The sequence below is a fragment of the Anomaloglossus baeobatrachus genome, chromosome 12 (genome assembly GCF_048569485.1).
Source record: "Anomaloglossus baeobatrachus isolate aAnoBae1 chromosome 12, aAnoBae1.hap1, whole genome shotgun sequence".
In the NCBI taxonomy this organism is placed as follows: domain Eukaryota; kingdom Metazoa; phylum Chordata; class Amphibia; order Anura; family Aromobatidae; genus Anomaloglossus; species Anomaloglossus baeobatrachus.
This window is the reverse complement of record NC_134364.1, coordinates 46,784,815-46,801,456: the sequence shown is the minus strand read 5'-3', so window position 1 is coordinate 46,801,456 and position 16,642 is coordinate 46,784,815. Positions and strand designations below refer to the sequence as shown.

The 16,642-nt window shown below is 44.3% G+C and overlaps 1 protein-coding gene across 1 annotated transcript; it reads left to right on the top strand.

The window, feature by feature from the left end:
• The first annotated feature begins 2,486 nt into the window (after positions 1 to 2,486).
• On the top strand, positions 2,487 to 14,999 carry DACT1 (dishevelled binding antagonist of beta catenin 1). Its single transcript, XM_075330702.1, has 4 exons — positions 2,487 to 2,963; positions 9,745 to 9,877; positions 10,124 to 10,279; positions 12,479 to 14,999. Exons 1-4 carry the CDS (start codon positions 2,688 to 2,690, stop codon positions 14,362 to 14,364), a joined length of 2,451 nt encoding a protein of 816 aa, XP_075186817.1. The 5' UTR covers positions 2,487 to 2,687; the 3' UTR covers positions 14,365 to 14,999.
• The last annotated feature ends 1,643 nt before the right edge of the window (positions 15,000 to 16,642 follow it).

The window sequence follows — 16,642 nt, the reverse complement described above, 5'->3', positions numbered from 1 at the left end:
CGTCTGAGTCTGCCTGCACTGATCACAGACATAAGAGAAGTTAGCAGCAGGCAGAGCTCCAGAATCTGTAGTCTCCACAGATCCTGATGCCTCCATGACAGTTGGCCATGTTTGGAAAAACCTCCTTGTGACAGGAGACGTCTGAATGAGCCCAACTGATGGTAAGAATGGTTTCTTTTACAGGATACTCACAGAAAAGACTTATGCACTTGTGATTGATCTAGTAATTGCAATAAAGACAGAGAACTTAAACATCTGATGATTGACTATGGATTTTATGCAATTACTTTTTTTTGTAATTAATCTCCAATGGGCCATTTTATTTAATGACGTGGTCACTAATAGCTATGGCCAACCGATATCTAATGATAATATTTTATCAGATTATTTTTATTCTATTACCTTAACTTTAGGGTGGCATGGTGGCTCAGTGGTTAGCACTGCAGTCTTATGGTGGCTCAGTGGTTAGCATTGCAGTCTTGCAGCACTGGGGTCCTGGGTTCAAATCCCACCAAGGATAACATCTGCAAGGAGTTTGTATGTTCTCCCTGAGTTTGTGTGGTTTTCCTCCAACACTCCAAAGACATACTGATAGGGAATTTAGATTGTGAGCCCCAATGGTGACAGTGTTCCTGATGAATGTAAAGCGCTGAGGAATATGTTAGCGCTATATATAAATATTTATTTTATTTTATTTGACCCTAAAAAATGCAGCCACTGATAGCCATGTAAATATCAATGTAGGTGCAGTAGATTTTTTTCTATTTTACCCTGGACAGTGGGTTTATCATCCGTTTGCCTTATAGTGTATTGAATCCTTGTCTCTCATCTTCTGCTCTCCTGTCTCTCAAAGTGCCTACAGACCTAACAGGGAGCAGTTAAGGCTTTGGACAATGGCTGGAACAATACGTGCTGGTAGTTAGAGGAAATGAAGTTCCAGCACCTATAGTGCAGGTAGAATGATAATTATATATAATTCCCTTATCCTTTGGGCAGGTAATACCTTTTGGGGAAAGGGCTAAAAAAAATGTTTCAATGTGAAACATGATATACATTTTTTGCACATTTAGTTTCGGGCTACATTGTCGCAGCGCCAAAGAATGCTAAGTGGCACTGCTACATCACAGTATGATACAAGTGAATGGGGTCGCACTGTAACTCCGAAAGTACTGCCATTGTGACAAGCAAGTCCCCAAGAAAGCCAATTGAGTATGATTTTTGGCTTGTTGGAGTCACAGTATTCTTGGGGCCATAATGTGATGGGGTTAATGACCCTGATCGATGCAGCAGTGACACCTAGAAATCATTGACAGCATGACATGTACCGCCGTCAAAGTCGCCTTGTTGCCCCAATATTGCTAGGAAAAAAATTCAGTTTTGTTAAAAGCTAATTATTAAATAATTGCCCGATTTGTCACAAAAATCTGAGATAAAAATCATTTTAATCATCTAAATAAATTCTCAAAAAAAAAAAAAATAACAAATTTGATTGGTTAGCAAAAAGCAATTAAAGGAAACCGGTTAAACAATGGGGGAAAACCATGCAGCCCCTCAAACTGATATTATAGCAGAGGTGGACATATCAATGGCAGGGAACTGTAAAGTTCGGGGTTCGTACCGAACACGGCATGTCCAGGTCTTGGACCCGAACACGGATTTTTAACCGTACGTCCGTATTCCTCTTTGGATTTGCCATCTGAGTAAAGCTTGTTGAAAGGCTGCAGCTGAGCGGAGCGGAGAGGAGAGAGCAAGCGGGCGCGCGCGAGAATGACCACAACCATTTTACTCCACAGACGTACAGGTCCCCATTGACTTATATAGGGATCGAGGTCCGGGGTCAAGTTCCGGTCCCGAACTGAACTTTTAACTAAATTACGGCTGAACCCAATAAACCCAACCTTCCATGGGTCCGCTCATCCCTATTGGTTCAAACTGTGCAGCCGCACAGGGGTCCAAGGGGCAAGGGGGCCACCACCACCTCCAAAGCAGGTGCAGTTTTGCATTTTTATGGGCTCCTGTGCTGCCAAGGGCCCATATATTATTTTAACACAGTGGCCCAATTAGTGAGGGGGACCACCACCACCTCCAAAGGTGCAATTTTGCATTTTTATGGGGTCTTGGGCTGCAATGGGTCAATATATTGTCTTTGCACAGGGGCCCAATTAGTAAAGGGGCCATTACCATCTCCAAAGTAGGTGCAATTTTGCATTTTTTTGGGGTCTTGGTCTGCAAAGGGTCCATATATTAATCTTGGACATGGGGGCTAAGAGGTAAGGGGGCCACTATCCTCTCCAGAGCAGGAGGAATGATGCGTTTTTGGGCTGCAGGGGGCCATATCCAGTCCTTGCACAGGGGCCCTCTTCTGTGTGCACACTGGCCACACTCTGCAGAGGCAGTGCATGGAGTTGTCCCCTCTGTGTGGAGATGGAGGGGGATGGAGGGGCAGGACTCTGACATCACAGCTCTGATTACTTAGCTGGGCTGAGCGCTGCTCTGCAGAAGGACAGAGTTTGGAGAGCACAGAGGAGGTGAGAGCCCTGTGGGGCTGTGACAGGCAGCTCCTGGAGGAGACGAGCAGGAGGGTGCAATATGCTGCAGACAAGACCCTGATTGATCGCGTGGAGTTGCACAGTCGCAGGATTTGTGGCATCTGTGGATGGTGTAGCTTTGCCTCTGGGCTTCCCAGGATGAAGCCTCTTGTAGCCACCTCTGATCTGCCCAAGGAGAGCTCCCCAAGGCGCAGGGATAAGTGTGAGGCTGAGTCCGAGCGCCAGCGGACCCGGGAGCGCCTGGAGGCCACCCTGGCCGGGCTGGGGGAGCTGGCACACCTGCGCCACCGGCAGGAGGTCCTGGTGAAGGCGGCGCTCAGCCCTGGAGGGGCCCCTGTGAGCAAAGGCGAGGGTCCCCGGAGTCTGGAGGAAAGGTTCCTGGAGGAGAACATCCTGCTGCTCAAGAAGCAATTGGTATGTCTGAGGGAAGCGAGCGCTGAGTGTGCTGGACAGGGGGCTTACACTATATACTATACAGGGGGCTGCACACTGCTGGGGGCTTACACTATATACTGTACAGGGGGCTGCACACTGCTGGGGGCTTACACTATATACTGTACAGGGGGCTGCACAGTGCTGGGGGCTTACACTATATACTATACAGGGGGCTGCACACTGCTGGGGGCTTACAGAATGGGGTATATACAGTATATACTATACAGGGGGCTGCACACTGCTGGGGGCTTACACTATATACTATACAGGGGGCTGCACACTGCTGGGGGCTTACACTATATACTATACAGGGGGCTGCACACTGCTGGGGGCTTACACTATATACTATACAGGGGGCTGCACAGCGCTGGGGGCTTACAGAATGGGGTATATACAGGGGGCTGCACAGCGCTGGGGGCTTACAGAATGGGGTATATACAGGGGGCTGCACAGCGCTGGGGGCTTACAGAATGGGGTATATACAGGGGGCTGCACAGCGCTGGGGGCTTACAGAATGGGGTATATACAGGGGGCTGCACAGCGCTTGGGGGCTTACAGAATGGGGTATATACAGGGGGCTGCACAGCGCTGGGGGCTTACAGAATGGGGTATATACAGGGGGCTGCACAGTGCTGGGGGCTTACAGAATGGGGTATATACAGTATATACTATACAGGGGGCTGCACAGTGCTGGGGGCTTACAGAATGGGGTATATACAGGGGGCTGCACAGTGCTGGGGGCTTACAGAATGGGGTATATACAGTATATACTATACAGGGGGCTGCACAGCGCTGGGGTCTTACAGAATGGGGTATATACAGGGGGCTGCACAGTGCTGGGGGCTTACAGAATGGGGTATATACAGGGGGCTGCACAGTGCTGGGGGCTTACAGAATGGGGTATATACAGTATATACTATACAGGGGGCTGCACAGTGCTGGGGGCTTACAGAATGGGGTATATACAGGGGGCTGCACAGTGCTGGGGGCTTACAGAATGGGGTATATACAGTATATACTATACAGGGGGCTGCACAGCGCTGGGGTCTTACAGAATGGGGTATATACAGGGGGCTGCACAGTGCTGGGGGCTTACAGAATGGGGTATATACAGTATATACTATACAGGGGGCTGCACAGTGCTGGGGGCTTACAGAATGGGGTATATACTATACAGGGGGCTGCATAGTGCTGGGGGCTTACTGGAGCAGACATACACTGCATTTGGATCTCTGTCAGAAAACAATGATATAGTACACTGGGGTCTTACAGAATGGAGTATATACTATATGGGGAGGGGGGATACAATACTGGGGTCTTTCTGAGGCAGCCATACTCTGCATTAGGATGTCTGTAATATAAAACAATGATATAGTACACTTGGGTCTTACAGAATGGGGTATATACCATACAGGGGGGGATAAAATACTGGGGTCTTTCTGGAGAAGACATACACTGCATTAGGATCTGTCATAAAAAGCAATGATATAGTACACTGTGCTCTCACAGGATGAGGTATACACAGCATGTAGACCCCCATACATGAGAGGGGGGATATATTATATTAATGGGGGTACAATACTGGAGTATTTTCTGGAGCAGCCATACACTATTAGGAGGTCTGTCATAGAAAACAATGATATAGTACACTAGGGTCTTTAAAAATGGGTTATACACAGTATCTGGACCCCCATGCATAAGAGAGGGGGATATACTATATTGGGTTGGGGGTACACTCTAATGGATTTTTTATATATATATATATATATATATATATATATATATATATATATATATATATATATATATATATATATATATATATATATATATATATATATATATATATATATATATATATATATATATAATATATATATGTGTATATGTATGTATATATATATATATATATAATATTATACACTCATTGGATTTTTAGAGTAGGAGGCTCCTGCTGTTTTATGGTCTCTGTGCTATAAACAGGGGGCTTACACGAAGGGGTTAATACAATACTGGGGTCTTTCTGGAGCAGCCAAACCCTATTTGGATCTCTCTGTCCTAGAAAATAATGCTATAGTACCCTGGGTCTTACAGGATGGGGTATACACGGTATTGGGACCCCAATGCATTAGAAAGGTGATATATACCATATTGGGGGAGGGGGTGAGTCAATACTGGGGTCTGTCTGGAGCAGCCAGGCACTGTATTAGGATCTCTCGGTCATAGAAAATAATGCTATAGTACCCTGGGGTCTTATAGAATCCACAGTATCCGGACCCCCCATGCCATAAGTTAGGGGGGGGGGTATATTATATTGGAGGGGGTGTACACTTTAATAGGTTCTTTGAAAGAAAAAATGTTGGGGTCTTACAGTAGGAGGCACATGCTGTCTTGGGGTCTCTGTACTATAAATTGGGGGCTTACAAGAAGGGGTTAATACAATGCTGGGCTCTTGCTGTACAGAGGGGCTTGTATGCCATAATGTAATTGTTGCAGAGCATTTCATGCAGTAGGATGGGGGTCTGTGTGTTGTGTGTATTTTACATAAGACTTCTTCTTTGGGGGTGGGGGGTGAATGCTGTAGACCCCAAGGTATAAGTGGATCCAGTAGAATTTGGAATATATGTCCCATTACTGTCAGAATTCACTTTGGGTGGGAAAGGCCGGTGTCCGTAAACCCACCCAGATATGCGAGGTCTTCTAGGAACATGGCATACCCAGGAACATTTAGGAAAGGCATCAGTGTACCCAATGCTTTTATTTAGTGGGTGTAAATATTTGTAGTCTGTAAATAGAGGATACAAATAGAGGATACAAATAGAGGATACAAATAGAGGATACAAATAGAGGATACAAATAGAGGATACAAATAGAGGATACAAATAGAGGATACAAATAGAGGATACATTGTGGCTGGATTGCTAGGATTTGTGTAGAGGTCTGCATTTCATTAACAAAGGGATGTATACAATATCAGCATATTCCTCCAGAGACAAACTGATTACTTCAATTGTCTCCTTGAGGATTAAAGCCAGGTGAGGCAGTAGGTGCTGATTGTCATGTGTGGGGGAGGGGTGGGGAGTTGGGGTTTGGGGTATTCTTGTCATGTGTGGGGGAGGGGTGGGGAGTTGGGGTTTGGGGTATTCTTGTCATGTGTGGGGGAGGGGTGGGGAGTTGGGGTTTGGGGTATTTTTGACATGTGTGGGGGAGGGGTGGGGAGTTGGGGTTTGGGATATTCTTGGGGTAGTGTAGGTATTCGTGGCTGTATAATGTGCCTTCTCAATGACACTCTGTCCCTACATGATCCTTCAGTTGTTCCCCATGTAATCCGGAGGGTCGCACTGACGCCCAGCGAGCTGATAAAGCCAGGCAGACTGTAATATGACCATTGCAGGGATTTGTGCCTCTAGTATACCATCTAAGATTATTTTTCTCAATAAGTCGTATAGCACATGCTGTGGGAGTCGTATCTTGAGGCCATTGATATTGTCTTGGGGTAACGGATTTGGGATCTTTTTGTTAAATTGCAGACTCTTTGATTAGTGGAGTAAAAGAAGAAAAAAAAATTGCTATGAACACAGTACAGCCACCAGGGGGCGCTCATGGGTGCAGGACACTTGGCGTCAGCTCCAATCTTGGCAATAAGACTCCTCAGCCTGTTTGCCCTAGGCACTTCTATCAATGGGGTCCTGTGTCAGCTGAAAGGAGGGCAAACAGAAGACAATCAGCTCCTTTAGTCTAGGATTGATTTGTCACTTGCAATAATCAATTTTAGATCCCTAAAAACAAGCAGCTTTATTATTATTATTATTATTATTATTATTATTATTATTATTATTATTATTTATTATTTTATTTTTTATTTTTTTACATTTGACGGATTTTGCGACAATGTAGTCAACGCAAAGTGTAACAGTCGGATGAATAAAAAGGAATCTGGGAATTGCGCACATAGCGGAGGCTGTATGGAGGCAGATAGTACCCCCTGCGGCTCTGAACTTACAAGCTGCAGACACTGTGTGCTGCCATATGGTGCCACTGTGTAGAAATGGATCAAAAAGATGTTTCCCCCACATATAAAGTTTGTAGGGGGAATTTATTTAACTGGGGAATCCCCCCTATCATCTAAATACCCCCCCCCCCCTTTCTGTTCGGTGTTGCTATAGATCTTACCATCATCATCTATAATTGCTTTATTACAGCTATAGAGTTGTGGGCAAGATGCTAAAGTCTATATCCTGCTGCCCAATGCTTGTTTAGGATAAATGTTTGTTACAAATATACAATAATGGGCTAAAAATGCCTAAAATGCCACGTCGCTGTAGTTAACCACCATGTACAGTGACTTGTACATTCAGCGCCACACTATAGGGCAGACATTTTTGCTCTCTTTAGATGTGGTATCTGGTTCTCATCCAACAGTTATAGATGTCTGTATTTTGCATCCATCTATCTATCTAGTCATCCATCCATCCATCCATCCATCCATCCATCCATCTAGTCATCCATCCATCCATCCATCCATCTAGTCATCCATCCATCCATCCATCCATCTATCTAGTCATCCATCCATCCATCCATCCATCTATCTAGTCATCCATCCATCCATCTATCCATCCATCTAGTCATCCATCCATCCATCTAGTCATCCATCCATCCATCTAGTCATCCATCCATCCATCCATCCATCCATCCATCCATCCATCCAACTATCTAGTCATCCATCCATCCATCCAGTCATGCATCCATCCAGCTAGCTATCTAGCCATGCATCTATCTATCCATCCAACCAACTATCCATCTAGCCATGCATCCATCCATCTAGCCATGCATCTAGCCATGCATCCATCCATCTAGCCATGCATCCATCCATCTAGCCATCCATCTAGCCATGCATCCATCCATCTAGCCATCCATCTAGCCATGCATCCATCCATCTAGCCATGCATCTAGCCATGCATCCATCCATCTAGCCATGCATCTAGCCATGCATCCATCCATCTAGCCATGCATCTAGCCATGCATCCATCCATCTAGCCATGCATCAAGCCATGCATCCATCCATCTAGCCATGCATCTAGCCATGCATCCATCCATCTAGCCATGCATCTAGCCATGCATCCATCCATCTAGCCATGCATCTAGCCATGCATCCATCCATCTAGCCATGCATCTAGCCATGCATCCATCCATCTAGCCATGCATCTAGCCATGCATCCATCCATCTAGCCATGCATCTAGCCGTGCATCCATCCATCTAGCCATGCATCCGTGCATCCATCCATCTAGCCATGCATCCATGCATCCATCCATCTAGCCATGCATCCATCCATCTAGCCATGCATCCATGCATCCATCCATCTAGCCATCCATCCATCCATCTAGCCATGCATCCATCCATCCATCCATCTAGCCATCCATCCATCCATCTAGCCATGCATCCATCCATCCATCCATCTAGCCATCCATCCATCCATCTAGCCATGCATCCATCCATCTAGCCATCCATCCATCTAGCCATCCATCCATCCATCCATCTAGCCATCCATCCATCCATCCATCTAGCCATCCATCCATCCATCCATCTAGCCATGCATCCATCCATCTAGCCATGCATCCATCCATCCATCCATCCATCTAGCCATGCATCCATCCATCTAGCCATGCATCCATGCATCCATCCATCTAGCCATCCATCCATCCATCTAGCCATGCATCCATCCATCCATCCATCTAGCCATCCATCCATCCATCTAGCCATCCATCCATCCATCCATCTAGCCATCCATCCATCCATCCATCTAGCCATCCATCCATCCATCTAGCCATGCATCCATCCATCCATCCATCTAGCCATCCATCCATCCATCTAGCCATGCATCCATCCATCCATCCATCTAGCCATGCATCCATCCATCCATCCATCTAGCCATGCATCCATCCATCCATCCATCTAGCCATCCATCCATCCATCTAGCCATGCATCCATCCATCCATCCATCTAGCCATGCATCCATCCATCCATCTAGCCATGCATCCATCCATCCATCTAGCCATGCATCCATCCATCTAGCCATGCATCCATCCATCTAGCCATCTAGCCATGCATGCATCCATGCATCCAACTATCTAGCCATGCATCCAACTATCTAGCCATCCATTCAGTCCATTTATCCAGCCATCTAGCCATGCATCCATCCATCCATCCATCTAGCCATCCATCCATCCATCTAGCCATCCATCCATCCATCTAGCCATCCATCCATCCATCTAGCCATCCATCCATCTAGCCATCCATCCATCCATCCATCTAGCCATCCATCCATCCATCCATCTAGCCATCCATCCATCCATCCATCTAGCCATCCATCCATCCATCCATCTAGCCATCCATCCATCCATCCATCTAGCCATCCATCCATCCATCCATCTAGCCATCCATCCATCCATCCATCTAGCCATGCATCCATCCATCTAGCCATGCATGCATCCATGCATCCAACTATCTAGCCATGCATCCAACTATCTAGCCATCCATTCAGTCCATTCATCCAGCCATCTAGCCATGCATCCATTTAACTATCTACACATTTGTGCTTAGATGTGGTATCTGGTTCTCCTCCAACTTCAGTTTTCAAAAAGTTCTATGTCTGTATTTGGCATCTATCTAGCCGTCCGTCCAACTAGCCGTCTGTTTATTATCTATTTATTTTTTTTCCCACCTATTTATATATTTGACTTTTTTATATATTTTTCCCAGAATTGCCTGAGGAAGAGAGATGCTGGCTTACTAACTCAACTACATGAGCTTGACAAACAGATAAATGACTTAAAAATTGATGTGGAAAAGACGACTGAAGAGCATTTGGAAACCGACAGCCGCCCCAGTTCAGGTAACTTAAATTTTCAAGCCTTTCTTGAAATGCTGAAACCCCAATAACAAGTGAGCTTTATTTGCACGTGAGGTTGTAATCCTTCTCTTTAGACATGCTCGCTTGTAATGGTGTACTCCAGGCCAATTCCTGACCCCCGGATAGTTTGTGGTTTCAACCATGACTATATATGAAGTCGGTAGCAATTTTAATTGTGCATCTGCAATGAGTTTTCTCTTTATATAAGTATTTTTTTTTTTTTCCCAGGATTTTATGAGTTGAGTGATGGGACATCGGGATCTCTCTCTAATTCCTCAAACTCTGTCTTCAGTGAATGTTTATCCAGCTGTCAGTCCAGCACCTGCTTTTGCAGCCCCCTCGAAGCGTCATTAAACATCCCAGATGGTCAACCAAGATCAGCAGGTAAGGTTTTTCTTGTGGGTTCTCCTATTCCTTTTCCTTTTTCCTTTTTGGTTGTGTCTAGAACGTTTTTGACTTTTGGGTGAAATTTCAGGATGCTCCTAAAATGCACTCTAACCTTTCCCGGTGAACTTATTGTGACCTTCTATGAACGGTTGGACATGTGCGTTCAAAAGTTGTTTAATGTTTCAGGACTTTTTACACAACTTGCTGTTCTCTAACTAGGAGCTTAATGGCAAAATTCACGTGTTTAATCCATGAATCGCCCAATTAATGTTGGGGTTCAATTAGAAATGGTATTTAAACAGTCCTCATTATGCTGTTCACATTTTGACATCATGAGACCAAGACTACACCTAACAATTGATTCGCAGTACCGCACCATTGTGAGGCTTAAAGCAGGGTGATCTCAGATGGAAGAGGCCACTAAGCTTAGAGCGTCACAGAGTGTCACCAGCAGGTTGTACAGAGCTACAGAGAGACTGGAAGAGTCGCAGAAAGGCAGAGAAGTGGACGTCCTTTGGCCACATCCCACACTGATGACTGCTTCATTGTGAACCATGTTCTTCAAAACCAGATAATGAATATCACACACATCCAGGCACATTTAAGGGAGGTGAGAGGCACCCAAGTGTCACATCAGACCATTGAATACCATGTAAATCAGCGTGGTGTCAGACCATTCAAAACTGTGTATATCAGCGTGGTCTGCGTACTAGATTACCTGCAAGGTACCTGACCACGACACCAGGCACACGGAGCATTTACGCTGGATGAGGGACCAGTGGCCTCAGTACTGGTCACTGATGAAATTTGATTCGCGCTGAGCAGGAATGATGGCTGCTAATGACATCAAGGAAAGCTCTATGAATCAGCCACTGTTACCAGATGAGCCTTTGGTGGTGTTAGTCTGGGCAGGTGAATCTAGTCAGTACAGAACTGCCCAACACTTTGTGAATGGTACAGTGACAGCCCCTACTACTGGAATAACATCATTAGTCATTGTGCCTCTGCATGAACAACACCAGCCGAATTTCACCTTGATGGACAACAATGCGCCTACTCATTGACGTTGCATCATTAGGGAACGGCTGCTGTAGACCTGAGGTACCTCAAATGGAGCAGCCTGCACTCTCTCCAGACCTGAATCCCATAGAAAACCTATTGGATCAGCTAAATCAGTGTAGAAGCCGTAACTGTGTACCACAGAACCTCAATGACCTGAGGGCCGCCCTTCAAGAAGAGTTGGATACTGGCCTACACAGGAAATAACTTCACTTGTGACCAGCAGGAGGCGTCATTGACAGATGTAATTGATGCTCAAGGCCACATGACAAGTTATTGAGACATTGACATTTGGGGGGGTAGACGCAGCACTGGTGTTGGCTTTTGTTTTGATAAATAGTTTGAGATGAGAAAATTACCATTGGTTTTTTTTTTTTTTTTTTTTTGATAGTCGGGCATTTGATACTTAAATGCCCGACTGTCATAAAATATCACTGTAGAGGGAACTTTTTTGTTTTATATAAATTTTGCCCAAAAGCCAAATATCCCTAACTTTCTGTGAGTAGTGTCTTTTACAGACCCATTATAAAACAATAAGGGTATGTGCACACGATGAGGAGTTGCTGTGTCCTGGACGCAGCGGGTCATGACCTGCGGGGCTGCAAGTCTCCTCCGCAGGAGACCGCAGCTGCTTGTACCCACGATCAAGCGTTCAGTGCGCTGCGGTCTTTCACTTGTGTTCTCCCTACGGAGGATGCATGCAATTCCGCAGCAAACAATTGACATGCTGCGGTCTGGAAAGCTGCACCGCAGGTCAGTGTATGCTGTGGAAAAAACTCAGTGGGCACAGGATTTCTAGAAATCCATCCACTGAGCTTGTACTGTAGAACGTAGTGTTTTGGACGCAACTGAAGCATAGTGCGTCCAAAACGCTGCAAACACTGATCGTAAGCACGCACCCTAATAAATCATTAAGTATACGTGATCCATGTCTACGGCCTTTAAACTGTGAAATAATTAGTCAAAATAACCTGAATAAATTCGCCAGCCTCAAAAAGATTCGCTGATGCCTTTTTAAATTTATTTCTTTTTTTTATAGACAAGTCAAAAAAGTGTCCAATGTTTACAGACTGTCCTGTTTCTAGAATTTTTTTTATTAAATGTGAGTTGTAAAATTTTATATTTTCTTTATTCCAGATGACTTCTTCGAATGGTTGGACTACAGAGAAGGCCAAAGTGAAGGCACTGGCACAGTGCGCCGGTCTTTTTCGGCACCCCATTCTAATACCACTGAAGTTGTTGCTGATGTACATCCCAAGTATCAGTGTGATCTCGTCTCCAAAAACGGCAACGATGTCTACAGATATCCAAGCCCTCTTCATGCCGTGGCAGTGCAGAGTCCTATGTTTTTGTTATCCATGATGAGTACCGTAAAAGTGGAGGAAGAGGGTGAAATGGGAGCGGACATGAATGACTGTTTAGTGCCCGAACTGGTTTCCCTAAAACATGAAGAATCGTTTCAACAACAGAACAGTTTGTGTCCTGCTCCTCTACCTTCCAGTAAAAAATTGGATGGGTACATTTTAGGTATAATTCAGAAAAAGGCACACCCAATACGGACTAACAAACCCAGAACGAGTGTCAATGTAGACCCAGGCAAAAGTATTTTACGACACGGGAGTATATGTGTCAAACAGACTGTCATCTCTCATAACGGCACCACTAACATGAAGAATCCTAAACAGCCATGTTTACATTCCTCTGGAATAACCTCTGTGGATAATAGCACTTACCCGCCTCTTAAACAGTGCGCTAAAGAATCTCAAAGCGAACAGCTGGAAAGTAAAAAGATGCCTTCAGTGCAAAGTTACCAGCCAGGTAATATTAATGAACCTCAAAGCCAAAACAATTCGCGAAACTCTATGAAGTCCGTCTGTTTAAATCTTGGACGAAACCCTTTGGTTGGAACGTCGAATATCCCAAAGGAAATATTCGTAAACCCCAATCCTTCCGGCAATCTTTTCCCCATTATTTCCAATCCACTTTGTAATGGATCCCCCAAGGAACCACTCTCTATTGTCTCTCTTCCTCAGGAGATTAAAATTGTGCCACAGCCAAAAAGGATTTCTCCCAAAAATACAATTAACTCTTACCATGGTTCATCTCATGACGAGAGACCTCCATTAGACTTTAAGAGTGAAGGATCCTCCTCTCAAAGCTTGGATGAAGGACTGTTGGTCAACGCACACTATATTCCTGCACAACAACAGGGTGTTAAACTACATAAAAGTACCAAAAATGTGAAGCTTGTTAAGAGCTCAACCTTAAAACACAAGTCAAATTTACAGAATGTTATGGATCATGGCTCTCAAACGTTGAAGGAAAAGGGGAAGGTCGTCACAAAGAAATGTAGGTTTCCAGATGACTTGGAGGCAACTAAAAAAGTTAGGAAAGTTTCTCCGAGAGGTAAGAAGATTGTCCATTCGCAAGTAGAGACTGGTATTGTAGTTAAAGGTCCTGGGGGAAGTAAGTCTGGCAGTAGGCCTCATGGACATGCAAAAGATGTGGTTTTGGCCAAGCCTAGACATAAAAGAGGAGATTATCGAAGGTGGAAATCATCAGCTGAGATATCGTATGAGGAAGCTTTACGCAGAGCAAGACGGCGAAACCAGAGAGAGATGCTTGGAGTTTACAGTCAGGTACCTCTTCCGTATGCCAGCCCCTATGCCTACATGGCAAGTGACTCTGAGTATTCTGCAGAATGCGAGTCTCTGTTTCATTCCACTGTTGTAGACACCAGTGAAGATGAACAGAGCAACTACACCACAAACTGTTTTGGGGACAGCGAGTCCAGTTTAAGTGAGGTGGAATTTGTTGGCGAGAGTACAACGTCAAGCGACACGGATGAGAGCGGAGGACTTATTTGGTCTCAGTTTGTCCATACTCTACCCATGCAGGCGGCCACAGCTGCTGACCTCCAAACCACAGCCAAGGCCTTTGTCAAAATAAAAGCTTCACACAATCTTAAGAAGAAAATTCTTCGCTTTCGATCCGGGTCGCTAAAATTGATGACGACAGTTTGAAGCATCAAATGTTTTCTTACTGTTTCTTGACCCAGTTTTTCACTCTGTAAATAAATTTGTATCATTTTTGTGCAAATATTTAAAAGGTTTACAGTAACTTATGTTTACTTGTGAAAACTGTTTTTTGTTTTTTTTTATATTTCTGAAAGCTCTAAATTTAGTTAGCTGGTCAATGTAGACAATGACAGCGTCTCAGTACACAATCCTAGGATGTCTTGTCCATCAACATGGTTGCTTAAGATCTCCTCTTCGGTTTGGAACCTTAGGACAATTATATAAACATTCCGTTGGAAGAAATCTTGAATCTTTCCAACTAATATTTTAATTTTTATTTTTTTTTTTTTTAAGAAGGATTGTGAATCCGCAGATGCATCTAGAACTTGCCAAGCTCACAAAGTTGGAGGGACGTAGCACAGAAATGGCGGAGTCCCTTCTTTTTAAGTATTTGCATGCATTATGCATGGAAAGTATTGGTTCCCATATGCCTTTTTTTTTTATTATGGGCTCTATGTATACTGTAATCCTACGTATTTTATATATTTTGTAAATTATATAACACATTTTACATGGTAATAAAACTGTCTGCTTTAATGCTGTTTAAAATGATTAAATTGGAAACAAACAGGCTCCTCTAATCTTGTCTTGAAGCCTCTTATTAAATCTGATCCCTATCTGAAGGAAGACCAATATCCTGTCGGCCACCTTTTTGTTCATTTTAAAAGGGAGGTACAAAAAAGGAGCCTGTAAGGTGGATCAAAAACAATCCTGTCTGTCTTCCAGGAAATGCCTTATGTCTCCATGATGCCTTTAGTTTCTGGGGAAGTGATGGGTTGCATTCTTATGATTATTAGCTTGGCCGATACAATGGCTGTATTTGAAAGGTTGCGTGGGATGGGTCCACCTTGATCTGTGCCCTGCACCTTACTTTTTTCCTAAATTGGACACTTACAGTTAAAAAAAAATAAAGTTGCAGCATATACCGGTATTGCTTGTTAGTCCCGGCTTTCTAGAATACTGTATAGAAGAGCTCAGTGGTGGCCGCAGCTTATACGGGACAAATCGGGTGACAGGTTCCCTTTAATGCACCCACTAAATTTAAAAGGGGTTGTCTGGGACTATTTCATATTTTATTTTTTTGGGGCTAACTACCTGCCCGTTTCACACAGAGTGAGCGCAGACAGATTCTGCAAAGGGGAAAAAAGCATCATAATCTTCAGCTCACAAAGTCTGGATAATTGTGATAAGAGGCATGCGGAGCAAGGAAATAATCCTGGGCCGGTTCCTAGATGAAAAAATGTTTAAAAAAATTTAAATTTTAGTTTAGTATTGGCAAAGCAAATATTGAGCACAGGTGTAAGTGTTTAGAGGGCGAAACGCTCGCATAGCCAATGACTAAGCGGTTCATGCTCGAAACGCTTAAATCTGTGCCCTATTTTAATTATGTTTTGCCAATCGTAATAAAATGGTATGGTTTTTAAAGAAGTTTTCACTTTGAAACAACTTTTGTGCAGGAGCTGTGCACAAACTTATTTATTTATTTTTTTTTCTTTGCTCCTAACCACATACTGGCTATACAGTTTCCACTGATTTCACCAACAAGGCAGCATATTCTCTTCCGCTCTGCTCTGTGGATGGGCAGTGACTGCCAGCATCATGCGGGCAGTCAATCAGCATAACGTCCGCAGTCTCATCCTGTCAACAGAGCAGAAGAGGAAGAGCTGCTCTGACATGAAGCAGCAGGAACGGTCTGTGACAGCAATTTGCCATTATTGGGTACAACAGGAAGGTAGCTGGTTGCAACTAATTGCCTTTGTTCTTAGGACTATAGTTAAAATAAAAAATAAAAAAAATTTGAGAAATGAGTCCTCCCCGCAGGCAATTTTTCTATGTATAAAACCATTGGTCAATGGGGTTCTGACCCATATACTGCATTGGTCGGGATTGGGTTCTGACCATATGATTGCATTGGTCTAGGTTCTGACAATATACTGCATTGGTCCAGGTTCTGACCCTGACCATATACTGCATTGGTCCAGGTTCTGACCATATACTGCATTGGTCCAGGTTCTGACCATATACTGCATTGGTCCAGGTTCTGACCATATACTGCATTGGTCCAGGTTCTGACCATATACTGCATTGGTCCGGGTTCTGACCATATGACTGCATTGGTCCGGGTTCTGACCATATGACTGCATTGGTCCGGGTTCTGACCATATGACTGCATTGGTCCGGGTTCTGACCATATGACTGCATTGGTCCGGGTTCTGACCATATG